The sequence below is a fragment of the Papio anubis genome, chromosome 19 (assembly GCF_008728515.1).
Source record: "Papio anubis isolate 15944 chromosome 19, Panubis1.0, whole genome shotgun sequence".
Classification (NCBI taxonomy): Eukaryota; Metazoa; Chordata; class Mammalia; order Primates; family Cercopithecidae; genus Papio; species Papio anubis.
The window spans coordinates 18,167,121-18,182,813 of NC_044994.1; the positions used below are offsets into that span (position 1 = coordinate 18,167,121).

Here is a 15,693-nt window from a genome sequence, read left to right on the forward strand (position 1 = left end):
TACAAATTCTGAGGTGGTTTCTAATTCAATGTTAACATTGAAAATACAGAATTTAGGAGTAAGAAGAATCTTCAAGTCCTTATTTTTTAGATATCTTTACTGGAATTATCTAAGAGATTAAATAACAGTGTTTGCTTCTATTTGGGGATGAGTGTATGAACAATCAGAAGTCTGGCCATGAGTTGCTAAGTATATAAACTGGGTTACCATTACATGGGGGCCCACAGCACCATACTCTGCTCTACACTTGGGTATGTGTTTAAAAATTCCATTACAAAATTTTAAGACAAAACCAAAAACAATGTGCCACCTGAATAATGCTACAGAATAATAACATACTCCCAAATAACAGAACTAGCACACTTAGCATATTTTGAAATGTTTATTAATAGTCACCCCACTCTTTTCTTAGTAATACTTTGTTTCTGGAATTTTACGGGATAGTATATTACTTTGATAAAATGCAAACTTTAGTTGTAGAATATATAGTCTGTACAGAAATGTCAAATCTAGCAGACAGCTACTGGTAAAGTTATTCCTCTTACTAGGTATCAGAGGAGTAAGGTAATTTTTGTCACCACCAATTAAAAACTTTTACGAAATAGGACTGTTATAAAACAATTAAACCTTGCAAATGCACTAGTCTCCAGGAAGAAAGTCCTGGAGGAAATTCTGCTTATTAAAATTGCAATTTTAGTTTCCATTAAAAGGAGAATAAGACAACAGAAGATGAGTTGGCAAGACAAATTATTTCTTAATGTCAGTTGAGCTTATTTCAAATGAGATAACGTATCTACACCAGGTTGGGTTCAGTACAATTCTGACTCCTCAACTCATTTATCTAATTCAGTCATCTTGATTATAGCCTCATGGACTTCATTTTCAGAGAAAGAATTCTGTAACAAACAGCCTACACAACATGCTGATTACTGAACAGTTAATTCTAATTAACTTGGGCATGGCAAGAGAATTTTGATAAAGTCCTAGAATACAAATATAGTCTGCTTATACTGGACTAACTTATACAAACACCCACAGCATAGTCTCCAGACAAAACAAGAGAGTCAAAGAGATCTAATTTAAAGAAACAAATGAGAAAATTAAAATCACAAATAATTTATTCTTCCGTTAGAGTTGATACAGTTTTAAATAGCAACAAAGTACACAGTGGTGGAAAATTGGCACAGAACCTACAAGCATTTCAATCACAATAAGGCTGTCCATGCTTTATCTGTTCAAACTTGATGTCCATTTTCTACTGACTAAGTTGAAAGAAAAATCCTGTTCTGGCCAGGCACGGTGGCTCACGCCTGTAACCCCAGCACTTCAGAAGGCCGAGGTGGGCGGATCACCAGAGGTCAGGAGTTCAAGACCAGCCTGGCTAACATGGCGAAACCTCGTCTCTAATAAAAGTACAAAAATTAGCCAGGTGTGGTGGCAGGTGCCTGTAATCCCACCTACTCAGGAGGCTGAGGCAGGAGTACTGCTTGAACCCAGGAGGTGGAGGCTGAAGTGAGCTGAGATTGCACCACTGCACTCCAGCCTGGGCAACAAGAGCAAGACTCCATCTCAAAAAAAAAAAAAAACACACACGCACAAAAAAACCCTATTCTGACCTTGAAACACACAAACACACACACTCTCTCTCTCTCATACACACAGAGACCCACTGAAATTCCTCCTTTTGATTACAGTATGTTGAGAACAGTATGTTCTGTTTATTCAAATTTATGGCACCCCTTCTGTTTTGTTTCCAGTTAGAAGCGGGAAAAACCAATTCAATTATAAAGAATACATCTTATTCCCTGGGCATAGGCAACTGTGATGAAAATAGCAACTTACCTTTGGGCTAGATGTTTTCAGATTATGCTTAAATAACCGTGGTTAGACATTTTTCAATGCATGCTTTCCTGCCCCACCAATCTCCCTGAATTCAGCTAAAATAATCAGGCAAAGGACAGTCTCAAATAATGATTAAAAATATGCCATGCTAATAAACAAGGTTATCTAGAATGCAACCTCTGTGCTTTAAAAACAGATAGAATAAACCTCATCAATAAGCATTTTCCTAAATATCTCTTTGTGTTATATTAACCAACATAGAAAAGGGAAAAACATAAAAGTGTCCCTTTATAAATGATATTATTTCCAAATAAGAAAGTTGAAATAAAGGTTTGTAAAGTCTCCTAAACTATTCTGTTCAATAACCAATTATCCCTCAATGTTACAAAATAAAATTACTGGATCAATGTTGACTCTTCTTTGATATCATTTATAAAATGTTTTGATATTACTAAGTTCCCTGATAACTCAAACAAGGTAAAATTAACACTTTCATTTTCAGTTATTGCTATTTTAGAAGAGGATTACCACTTTCATTTACATGAAACTGTTTTACCAAAGCCTCCTCACATCCAACATAAAGTAATTCTTATTGCCTCACATTTTAAAACAGTATTATAAATGATCTTTATAAAAAGGTTTAATCCACAAAACTGGAAGGCTTTTAAAAAATGTCTTTTTACTCAAAACTGTATCACAGTGCCCTTGATTATCTAATAGATAAAAGGGATTTGAATTTCCTCTATGAGAACAGAACAGTGGACATATGGTGTGCTTTGTCTTCCCCTCACCTTTATCTTTATAGCACATCATTTTGAGACCAAAACAATCAAGCATCTACCATGCTCCAGTCCACATCAACAGAGGATTTCTGATTCTGTCCAGTGCGTAGTGTACCGCCTTGCATATTCACCACATGAAATAAACATAATATACAAAATATTGCTGCTGTAAAAAGTGTACATTTCCCTCTTCCCCTTACAAAAAAATCTGTGGAAAAGTATTAAATTCCCTTACCCTTCATAAACATACAAAGCTGTTCACACCTTTCAGTCTGTAACAGTCCATTTGAAACACAGTTCCAAAATCATCACAAATTGGTTATGTCATTGCATTTTCTGTCCAATGTTGCCATCTAGAGTAGAAATGTGAAATCAAGAGTATTTTTGAGCTACTAAAGCCTTTTATAACTAAACCACAAAGGCTGCTTACTGATGAGACAGCCACTTATCCACAAGGTTTTTCCAAAAACTAGATGGAATGGAAGGATCTCTTCACAGGGAGGTGTCCACAGTGCTGAGGTGACAATATGGCTGCTGATAGATACTGGCTATTGGAATGTAAGTACTTTTTCACTGCTGGTAATTTCCATACTGTCCCTAAAAGATAAATTTAAAAATATAATTAGATAATAGTTACAAACGAATCATTTCTAACATTGTAATACCACAAAAAAGCGGCTGTACCTACAATAAACAAATTTTTTTATATCTTTAGGTACACCGTATCACCCTGTAATTTCTTCTGATATTATATTCAATTACAAATGAATTTCATAATCCAAAATATGCTAGGGATTAGCAAATGAGCCTAGAATAATACTTGTCAGGGTGGGAACTTAAATGTTTAGTGAATTTTGTTGAATGAATTGAGCAGGTATTGAGTGAGAAGTTCTAGTTCTAAACTCTGATGTAATATATATGGAATGGAATATATATGTATGAAAATATATGGAATGTAATATACATATATGAAAATGGAAAGGTATGTGGGAGGTAAAAGGTAAAGAACCTTCTATTCATACTAACATATTTGAGCCTTTCTTTGAGGTCAACAAAGTGTCAGTAGAGGTATTTAGACAGGCCACAGGGACATAAAATCAAGGAAAGTTGGTTTTTTTGTGTTGCCTGTTTTGTTTTTTTAATAAGGTAGACTTGAAGACCCTCAGGATGACAGGATGAGACAGAAAGGGAATATAGATAAAAAGGACACAATGAAGCAGCACAATTCTGTCGGGGGGGTGAACAATGTCCAGTATACATCTGTTCAGGTTAACTTTTAGAGAAGAGAAGCAACATCTTTTCCTTTAAAACAGAAGAACGGTAGAAAAAGGACATACTATGAAATATGTATTTCATTAAAAATTTCTTAAATGTGTTTAAAATAAATATTCATAAAAGCACTAATTTTCAAAAAGCATGACTCACTGGAAGCATATAATTAGTTAACTGTTTCCTTTGGCTAAACAACTCCCTCTCCAAGTCATAATATAACTTGAAAACATTCTACACTTGAAATACTTTTCTACCATAAGAAACGGTACCCTAAAAATCTACATTTCCACAGAAGTAAATACACATCACAATGTGTTGAATGTCACCATAGATATGATGGAATAATGAATTAAACAGAAATAAGGATTTTTTGGGGCTGGGCATGGTGGCTCACACCTGTAATCCCAGCACACTGGGAGGCCAAGGCAGGTGAATCACTTGAGGTCACAAGTTCAAGACCAACCTGACCAACATGGTGAAACTAAAAATACAAACTAAAAAGACATAAAAATACGTCTTTACTAAAAATACAAAAATTAGCTGGGCGTGGTGGTGCACACCTGCAATCCCAGCTACTTGGGAGGCTGAGGCAAGAGAACTGCATGAACCCAGAAGGCGGAGGTTGCACCACTGCACTCCAGCTTGAGCAACAAAGCGACTCCATCTCAAAAAAAAAAAGAGAGATTAGGGATTTTACACTAGTGTGTTTTACAAAGTTATATTCAGTTAAAGTCAATGATCATCTTGAAGGATTTATGGATAAAATGACATCATGTCTAAGATTTGCTCTAAAATACTCTGAAAAAAATAGTGTGGGGGCAGATAAAACAACACTGGCAAAATGTTGATAAACTGATGAAGTTGGGTGATGGGTACACAGATGTTCACTATACTACTCTCTTTATTGTATGTGTGTAAAATAAACATAATAAAAGGTTTAAAATAAGAAACTTATTGCTTAGCATACTGGAGCTTATTATTCCATTGTTATAGATTGTCTAAATATTAAATCTGAGTTTAAGTCCCAACTCTATTGCTAACTTCCGATTTGAGTCTAAAAAAAGCTCTGTTAGACTCAGTTTCTTCACTGAGCAGTGGGAGAGTAACATATACGTCTCTGGATCACAATTTCCCTTCTGTTAATGGCTACATTAATTCCTGTACCTCATTTGTTTGCTATGATGCTTAAATCATAACAAACATGAGAGGACATGAGAAAGGGCTTTTTAGAATTATAAATCAGTGACTCCCAATGCTGGAGGGAAATACTCCCCTAGTCAATGTGTAAAATGAGATGCTAATGATGAAAGTGAGTTGCAAATATAAATGATGTGAAAGCAGAAGAGAGGTTAAGAACCACTGTACCATAATAAGCTATAATTTATCAACTATATTATGAACTACTTGAAGAATGAGATCAGGTCAATAATGTATACCAAATAAATTATATCCAAGCAACTGTGAACACTTATGGAAAAAATACTCATCATCATCATCATAAATATGGAAAACAAGACTCAGAAATTAAGTATAATTACAAAATAGGTAAGTTCTCTAAGTCTTAGCAAACTTAGGAGAGTTCAGACAGGAAAATGTTAACACAGCCTAAATTAATTAGAAAAATATTCCCAAGAATGTGGGAGCCTTGAGAAAATACTAAGATCTGAATAGCAGAAAAAAGAAAAGAAAAGGGGGCAATTCAAATAGAAGCAACAGCTGAAACAAAGGCACAGAGGATAAAATATAGAATACTTAGGGAAATGAGAAGAAAGAATACGCAATAATGAGGAGTAGAAGCTAATAATATACCCCGATAATAATACCTTAGTATGTGTCACACATTGTAGTAAGTGCTTTGTGTCCGTCTATAATCTATATAGTAAATATTATCTCCATTTTATAGATGAAGAAATGGAGGTACTGAGAGTGTATGTAATTTGGCCCATACTTGATCACAATGCTAGGACCAAACAAAATCACAATCATGCCTAAAAAGGTAAGCTGTGTATCTGTAACCATTAACAAATTCCAAGGTGGCATTAAGGATTAAAAGTATGGGTTTTGGAGCCAGAAACCAATTTCTAGTGCTAACGTCACCACTTAACAGCTTCTTATCCTTGGGCAAGTTGCTTAACCTCCCTTGAGTTTCAATTTTATCATCTCACAAGGGTAATTATAATCTCTATTTTAAAAAGTTACTCAAGAAGAAAAACATGAAAATGCTCTGTGAACTACTCAAGTACTCATTAACAGTATGGGTGGCAGTGTGGTACACAGTGAATAGAGCATGGGCTTTCAGCACTCAGCAGTAGTCATGCAGCTTCACCATTCCTCAGTTGTGTCATCTTGAGTAAATCACTTGAACACTCTAAGCCCCACCTTCTCTCTCTTTGCTTCTTCAATTTTTAAAAAAATTCCTCTGACTACAGTATAATTTTAATGGGAAAGAAGACAGTATGGAAGATCCTGCTGTGATGAAGATGGGAGATGAACACGGTCTAAACTAAGATAAGGGAGTAGGTTAGAGAGAAATGGCTGGATTCAAAAGCTTTTCGAAAAGAAGATCAATAACATTTGTCATTTATCAGAAACGGGAGGAAAACAAGGGACACTTAAATATCAAATAGGCACTTGGCATTCTAGTTTGGTGATACACTCCTCTCTTTGATATAGAATACAGAAAAGTTTTGTCAGAAAAAAATACAAATTTATTTTGTTTCTGTTACATCTAAGCAGAGCTGGCGAGTAGGCATCTGATTTCCAGAAGAGAGATCCAGACTATAAATAGAGATTTGGGAGTCAACAGCACGGTGAACTGAGACCTTGTGAATAAATGAGAATGCCTAGGCAGAGTATATTGAATGAGAAAAGTCCCTAAGGTAGAAACCTGAGCAATACCAACATCTTTACATTTCTTTCCTTCATTCTATTTATCTAATCAGTTTAAAATCTTAACATTATTCCTTCACAATACATTTTAGGGGTTTCCTCTTATCTCTGGTCTTGTGATCATGCATTCAAATCTAGAAAGTAATGGCCTTATTTACTCAGTGGTTTATACTTTATTCACCAATATTTATTGATTATGTGCTGTGCTCTACTAGGTGACAGAGACTCAACAGAAATAAAAACAGACAAAGCGATGCTTTTAAAGAGGTTACATTCTAGGGAAAGAATATGACAATAAACAGTAACAATCTGTCAAATGAAGAGAAATGTTGAAAAATTAATGCACATTTCTATTCAAGATGGATTTATTTGGCAGCCTGAAACAATATTAAAAAAAAAACTACACAAAGCCTATGATAATCATATTCAGGACACACAGGACAGAGCCAACAAAGGACAATGATCCCTCAGACATGGTAAACAAACGAGGCCAGCCCTCTGATTACCACAGCTAACTGCCTTGAGAGTTTCCAGTCTGCAGTACATGAAGGGGAACTGAGGCTAAGTCTGCCAGATGTTCTGACTTAAGGCGATAAGGCTTAGAGTCTGGAGAGAAAAAGGTAGCTAGAGTTAACAGGACACAGTACCCTAGAAGAAAGATCTGCCTAAAGAGACAACTCTGGAGATCTGCAGAGGAACCCTCCTCCTATTCAGCATAGTACAGATATGCAAATGTGTGAGGAAAATACCCAAGGCTGAGGCAAGAAACACCCAAAAGGATTAGGGGAAACAATACTTGTTTGTCACGTAGGAACAGAAACAGTGCTTATTCCCATCTGCCAGAGTAAAAAGCCTTACAAAAGAAAGGGCATTGGGCAAAATACCCAAAAGGCTCTTACCTTACCAGTGATGAATATTTAGCCCAGGACTAAACACTGCTCTTTGTCCTGCCTAAAATATCTTAAAAGCAATTTCAGAAAGTTCAAACTGTTTGTAACTTACTAAACTGAATCCCAAAGCAAAACTTAAGAATATTTCTAGGCATACAAATATCTTCATAACCCAACAACATAAAATTCACAATGTCTAGAATTCAATCAAAGATTATCACACACACAAAGGAGGAGAGAAAAAAAACCTGATTAAAACTGACCCTAAAATGACACAGATTATTAGAGTTGGCAGAAGAGGATATTATAAGAATTATACTTGTATTCCGTATGTTCAAAACAATTAAGGAGAGACACGGAAGATATTAAAAAGACCTAAACCAAACTTCTAGAGATGAAAACGACAAAGTCTGAGGTTAACACTCAACAAACTCCAAGCATAAGAAACATGAAGAAATCGACACCAAGGCATGCTCTCACCAAATTGCTCAAAACAATTTGGGCAAGAGAGAAATTTCTTCAATCAAACAATTTGATAAAGGGAAAATCTTAAAAAAAGAGAAAAAAGACATATTAACTACAAAAGAACAAAGATAAATGACAGCAAATGTCTCCTTGGAAACAATGTAAAGAAGAAAAGAGTGGAACATCTTTAAAGTATGGAAAGGAAGAAAAGCGTGGAGCATCTTTAAAGTATGGAAAGAAAACCAAAACAAACTGTCCACCTAGAATTCTATACCCAGAGAAAATGTTTCAAAAATGAAGGCGAAATAAACATTTTTTTTCAGACATACAAAAGCTGATTATTACCAGGACACCTGTATTTTAAGAAATGTTAAAGTCCTTCAGGCAAACAAAAATGATACCAGAAAGAAATATGAATCTACACATAAATAATGAAGAGCACCAAAAATGGTAACTACATGGGTAAATTTTAAATTTTTTTCCCTTACTAGTTAAGTATCTCTAAATTATTTCTCTTAGACAAAAATAAATTCAATATACTGTGGTATTTATAGCATATACAGAAGTAAAATTTATAACAATAACATACAGATCGAGAAGCAGACTATCTTACGGTTCTTGCACTATATATAGGCATACTATCACTTGAAGACACTGAGACACGCTACATAGATGAATCTCGAAAATATTAAGTAAAAAAAAAAAAAAAAACCACCAGTCACAAAACTCCACATACTGTATGATTCCATTTATCTCAAATGTACAGAATAGGCAAATTCATAGAGACAGAAAGTAAACTACTGTTGCTGGAAAATCTCCAAATATTTGAAAACGAAATTACAGACTGAATATTTATGTATTTAAAGCTGAGTAGTTCAAGGGGAATGAGGAGTGACTGCTAACAGGTTTATCAGGTTGGTGAAAATGTTTTAAAATTAGAGGGTGGTGATGGTTGCACTTTTTCTTGAGACAGGATTATTAGCTCTGTCACTCAGGCTGGAGTACAGTGACACAATCACAACTCACTGCAGCCTCAACCCCCTGGGTTCAACCCCCTGCCTCAGCCTCCTGAAGAGCTGAGACTACAGGCACATGCCATCGTGCCTAGCTAGTTTTTTGTAGAGGTGGGGTCTCACTTTGTTGCCCAGGTTGGTCTTGAACTCCTGGGCTCAAGCAATCTTCCTGCCTCAGCTTCCCATAGTGCTATAATTATAGGCAGGAGCCACCAACCCTAGTCTACCTTTTTGAATATGCTTAGAAACCACTGAATGGTATACTTTAGAATGGTGACTTGTATGACATGTGAATTATGTATCAATAAAGCTGTTTTTGTTAAAAACATGAGAAAAATCAAAGGAAGGTAGAAAAAGAGGAAAGGGAGAACAAAAACCAGATGGGACAAATAGAAAAAATAAAGATGATATACTTAACCATATACATAATCACACTAAACATGTCAAAAATCCCAATTTAAAGGCAGCAATAGTCAGACTGGATTTTTAAAAAAGCAAGATCCAACTGACTACATATGCTGTCTACTTGAAATATAATTCAAATATAAAAACACAAATATGTTAAAAGGATGAAAAATATATTATTCTAATACTAATCAAAAGAAAAGTGGTATTGTAGTATTGATATTAGACAAACTAGATTTCAGAGCAAAAAATATTAGCAAGGATAAAGACAGTTATTTGACAACGGTAAAGGAGTAAATTCATCAGAAAGATTTGAAAATCTCCAAATATTTGAAAATAAAATTGCACACCTCTGATGTGTCGTGGGTCAAAAAAGAAATAAAAAGTGAAACCAGGATGTATTTTGAACTGATTAAAAATAACAGAATCAGATACAGTTTAAGAGTACTTAGAACTAAACATCTATATCAGAAAGAAAGACAGTTCTTAAATCAACGGGATTACAACTTCAAACTTAAGAAACTGGAAAAAGAAGAACAAATAAAATCCAAGCAAGCAGAAAAAAAAACAAATAATAAAATTCTGGGCAGAAATCAAAGAAACAGAAAAGCAAATGGGCAAAAGGCAATCAATAAAATCAAAAGCTGCTTTTTGAGAAAAATCAATAGGTAGATTAAAACTAGCCAGATAAATGAGGATAAAGAGAGAAAACACACATTATTAATATCAGAAATGAGAAAGGTAATATCACTATATAGAGATATTAAGTGATGATAAATTATTCAACAACACAGATAAAATGGACACCTCCTATGAAAAATACACAAAACATTTACTCAAGAAAAAACCAGATAACCTGAAAACCCCCTATATTTCATGAATTAAATTTATAATTTAAAAATTTCTCACAAAAAAAACTACAAACCCAGATGGCTTCACTGGTAACTTGCAGCAAACATTTTAGAAAAAATAATACCAATTTTCTGCAGATCTTTCCAGAAAATTGAGGGGAGGAAATTCTTTCCAACTCACTCTATGAAACCAGTGCTACATCAATAACAAAACCAGACAAAGATGTTACAAGAAAAGAAAACCAGATTCCAAAATTTGTCATGAAAATACAGATATTCCTTGACTTACCATGGGGTTATGTCCCAATTAACCCACTGTAAGTTGCATACATCATGTAATTTATTAAACACTGCACTGAATGATTGTATGGTTACCGGAAGTAGAGCTTCTACTAAATGTACATCACTTTTCACAGCATTGTGAAGTCAAAAAAAACCCGTAAGTTGAACCACTGTTAAGTCAGGATGCATCTGACTGGGACTACAGGCACATGTCACCATGACTGGCTAGATTTTTATACAGGTGAGGTCTCACTTTGTTGCCCAGACTGGTCTTGAACTCCTGGACTCAAGAGATGCAGATGCAGAAATTCTTAACAAAATTTTAGCTAATCAACCCAACATATAAAAAGAATATACATCATGACCAAATGGATTTTATCATGACCAAATGGTATGCAAAGTTGGTTTACATTTGAAACTCAAACAATATAATTCAAAAATTAGCAAACTAAAAAAGGAAAACCATAATTCCCTCAATAGACAAGGAAAAATTATGTGACAAAATTCAACATTTATTCTCAATAAAAATTCTCAGCAAACTAGAAATATAACACCTAATAAAGGACAGCTACAAAAAACCCTACATTAATATCTTATATAAGGATGAAAAACTGACAACTTTCCCCCTAAGATCAGGAACAAGACAAAAGATGTCTACTTTCACCATTTTTATTTAACATGGTATTGGAGTCTCTGGCTGAGGCAAGCAGGAGGGTGGGGAAGGAACATGGGGGAGTATTCAGATTGAAAAGGAAGAAGACTTTCTTTATTTACAGACAACATGATTTCTATGTTTGAATATTCAATGAAATCTGCAAAAACACTACTAGATGTGTGATTTTAGTAAAGTTATAGTTTTGATAAAATATCAATACACAAAAATAAGCTGGCATTTGTATGGACTAGCAACTAATAACTGGAAATTAAAATTTTAAAAAATTTACAATAGCATCAAAACACATAAAATACTTAGAAAATAAATGTTAAGACCTATATACTGAAAATTATATGACACTGTTAAAATTTTAAGGGACATAGGCCACGTTCATAGGTTGGAAGACTAAATAATACTGTCAATTCTCCCCAAATTAATCTATAAATTCATGGCAATTCCAATCAAACTCCTAGTAAGCTTTTATGTACAAACTGACAAGCTGATTCTAAAATTTACATGGAAATCCAAAGAACCTACAGTGTCAAACAACTTTGTATAAAAAAAAAAGTTCAAAAACTAATACTACCTAATTATAAAACTTATTATAAAACTTATAAAACTATAGAAATGAAGATGGTGTGGTGCTGGCATAAAGATACATAAACAGATCAATGGAACAGAATAGAGTTCAGAAACAGACACATGTTTATGGAGAACTGATTTTCTGCAAAGGCAAAACGACAATTCAGTAGATAAAAGATAGTCTTTTTGGCTGGGCATGGTGGCTAACGCCTGTAATCTCAGCACTCTGGGAGGCCAAGGCGGGCGGATCACAAGGTCAGCAGATCAAGACCATCCTGGCCAACAAGGTGAAACCACGTCTCAACTAAAAATACAAATATAAATAAATAAATAAATAAATAAATAAATAAAAGTAGCTGGGCGTGGTGGTGCACGCCTGTAGTCCTAGCTACTTGGGAGGCTGAGGCAGGAGAATCACTTGAACCTGACAGGCAGTGGCAACAGTGAGCTGAGATCGCGCCACTGCACACCAGCTTGGTGGTGACAGAGCAAGACTGTCTAAAAAAAGAAAAGATAGTCTTTTCAACAAATGACGCTGAGAAAAATAGACATGCATCAGAAAGAAAAAAAGCCATGCAAACTTTATTTCGTACTTCACAGCATACATAAAAATTAACTCAAAATGAATCATACACTTAAATGTAAACTCTAAAATTATATAACTTCTAGAAGAAAGTACAGGAGAAAATCTTTGTGACCCTCAGTTAGGTAAAGATTTCTTACACATATGATCCCAAAAGCATAATCCATAAGAGAAAAAAACTGATAAACTAAACTTCATCAAAATTTAGATTCTCCCGTCTTTGAAAGACACTATTTACAGAATGAAAAAACAGACAGGATGAAAATATGTGCAAATGAAACCTGATTAAGGACTTGTATCTAGGATATACAAAGACCTCTTAAACTCAACAATAAAAAAAAAAAGAATCTTCAATTTAAAAATGAGCAAAAGATTTAAACAGACACTCCTGAAAAGAAGAAATATAGATGGCAAATAAGGGAGAGAAGATGGTAAACATCATTAGTCCTTGGGGATACTCAAAGTTATGAGGCGTTATAACACACCTATTAGAATAAATAAAATTTAAAAGACTGATTCATACTACATATTGGCAATGAGTTAGGAAGAATATGGGAGAAATCATATACTGCTGGTAGGAATGTAAAATGGTAGGAATGTACAATGGTACACTACTTTGGAAAACATTCTTGCAATTTGCTGAATTAAATATATACCTATCATATGATCCAACCATTCCACTCCTAGGTATTTACCCAAGAAAAATGTCCCCAGGGACTTGTCCATGAACGTTCATAGTACTGTGTCTGTAAAGCCAAATGTCCCATCTGTAGATCAAAGGATAAACATAGTACTTTGTCTGTAAACCCAAATATCCCAACTCAATGGACAAACAAATAGCCATATAATGGAACACTGCTTAGTAATAAACAATTATTGGCACAAACAACATAAGTATCAAAACAATTACGCTGAGTAAAAGAAGCCAGATAAAAAAGAGAACATACTGTATTATTCAATTTCTATACAATTTTGGAAAATGTAAACTAACCCACAGTTTAATTAAAAGGTCAGTGACATGGTCTGGAAAGGGGATGCAAGTGGAGGGATTTCAAAGGGGCACAGGGAAAACTTTTGGGCATGATAGATACTCCATTATTTCGATTCTGCTGATGGTTTCACAGGTGTGTATAAACATGTCAAAAAAGATCTGTACACTTTTATTACATGTAGTTTAATGGTATGTAAATTATATTTCAATTAAGCTGTTCAAAAAACTATGAAAAGGGAAAAAGAGTGATGCAATGGAGGGTGTTACTGTCTTAGGTGGTCAGTGAAGGACTCTCTGAGATGATATGGTGACATTTAAGCAGAGATTTTAATAAAGTGAGGTTGGAGGCACTGCAGGCATTCAGGCAGAAGAGGGGGTAGCAAATACAAAGGTTCTCAGGTAGAAACTCACTTGATGCATATAAGACACAGCAAACAGGCCAGTGTGACTGAAGCAGAGTGAATTAGGGCAGCAAGTAGTTGGGACATAAATACGCAGGCACGAGGAGGGTAGCATAGGAGGTAGGAACACAAGTCCTATACGGCCTTGTAGGCCAGTATATCATATGGCTTTTACTTAAAACATCACAGGGTTTTAAGCACAGAGTTGACTAATGTCTTTAAAACATTACTCTGGGTTCCATGTGCAGAGTATCTTGTAGAGGAGGCAGGATAAAATCAAGAAAACCAAAAAGAAGGATATATTGCAACAGTCCAGATGAGTGCTAGTTGTGACTTTCAGTTGGGTGAAAGGAGACTGTGAAAAATGGCTAGATATTGGATATATTTTGAAGGAAGAGGTGAGGAGATTTGCTAATTGACTGGATGTTTGCTTTGCAAAGAGGGGCATCAAAGAGGACTGTAGGCTTTTAACCTGAGGAACAGGAAGAATGGAGCCACTGTTTATTGGGATAGGGAGGACCGATGGGGAAGTATCGTAGCAATTTCTACCCTTTTAATTTCTCCCCTTTTATCTTGCATATTGCTATAAGAGTAATCTGCCTAAACTACAATTATAATTATGTTAGTATTGGGTTTCAGAATCTTCATTGGCTCTTCCTTGGTACTTCACACTTAAATATAATATTTCCCAAGGAATATTTCTCAAGATCTGAGTTAGAAGCTCCTTCCACATAAATCTTAGCTTCCCTTATCTAAGTATTTATCACACTATATCATATCATATGTTTACCTGCCTGTAGCCATCTAGACTTAAGTTCATAAAGGCTGAGTCCATGTCTATCTTATTTCCCAGTATGTTCCCAATCTTCGCATGGCACTTGGTATATAATAGTTGCTCAATAAACATTTGCTTAATGAACGGCTTTAAGTTTAGGAGATTTGGAAATACATTGACTTAGAAAGGAAAATGGTGAGTTTAGTCTACAACATGCTAAAGCTGAGGGAATCCAAAGACAAGAGATGTTCTGTACATTTGGATAAAAAGGAGCTGAAACTGGGTTGAGAGGTAAGAGCTAATACTGAAAATAGAGGGCAGGATGATTCAGAGGCTAGAAAAAAAAAAACAGAGTCAAGAACTGGTATTAGGGTAAAAAAAAAAAAAGGAAAACCAATATAAAAAAAAAAGAATGAACCAATGTAAACGCAAGAGGAACAAAATGGTTCAGAAATATAGAAGCTAAAGAAGACCATTTAAAAATGAAAAAGGAAAATGTGCCAATAGCTAAAGTGAGGTCAAGGAAGACCAAGATAGCTGGTTGACTATTTTACCTCTGCAGGACCTACTACAGTATCAAACACGTGGAGAATAAATATTTGTTGAATGACGGAATACATGATCAGAATCTCACTTTTTAAAAAGTTCAGCCGTAGATTAGATTGAGGCTAAATTTGTTCTGCTCAGGAATCCTGCCTTTAAATACTCACTAGCCACGACTTATTTCACTTCTAAAACTTAATAAAACCTCCAACTGATCCTTATGTTTTGTTCGAGTATATTTTGGAAAAATATTACTTATCTATTCTTGCTTTTTGTATCTCCTTTGTCTTAAATAAGAAGTGCCAATACAAGAGGGTTGCAGGCGTGAGAGAGGGTTGATAAACGAACTGCTCACGCCTCAAATTCTAGTTATCACTGCATCTGAGTTTTTCCTCAAACCAGATACCCACGTTGGCCCTGAAAGCCTAAACTGCATATTAAAGACAGTTCCATGTTAAAAAATAACCTATTT

General features: G+C 34.9%; 1 protein-coding gene across 6 annotated transcripts in view; it reads right to left on the reverse strand.

Moving 5' to 3' along the window:
• Window positions 1–1,100: 1,100 nt before the first annotated feature.
• SS18 (SS18 subunit of BAF chromatin remodeling complex) overlaps window positions 1,101–15,693 on the reverse strand; it is a 72,129-nt gene continuing 57,536 nt past the window's right edge. For 3 of the 6 annotated variants that reach the window (XM_021930007.2, XM_021930006.2, XM_021930008.2), the window contains 2 exons: window positions 13,207–13,278; window positions 1,101–3,221 (listed from right to left, as the gene is read on the reverse strand). In XM_021930007.2, the coding sequence (XP_021785699.1) occupies window positions 3,195–3,221; window positions 13,207–13,278 (99 nt within the window). In that variant the 3' untranslated portion in view covers window positions 1,101–3,194. The remainder of the gene's footprint in view (window positions 3,222–13,206; window positions 13,279–15,693) is intronic. The other 3 variants (XM_003914253.5, XM_003914252.5, XM_003914251.5) reach the window with 1 other exon arrangement.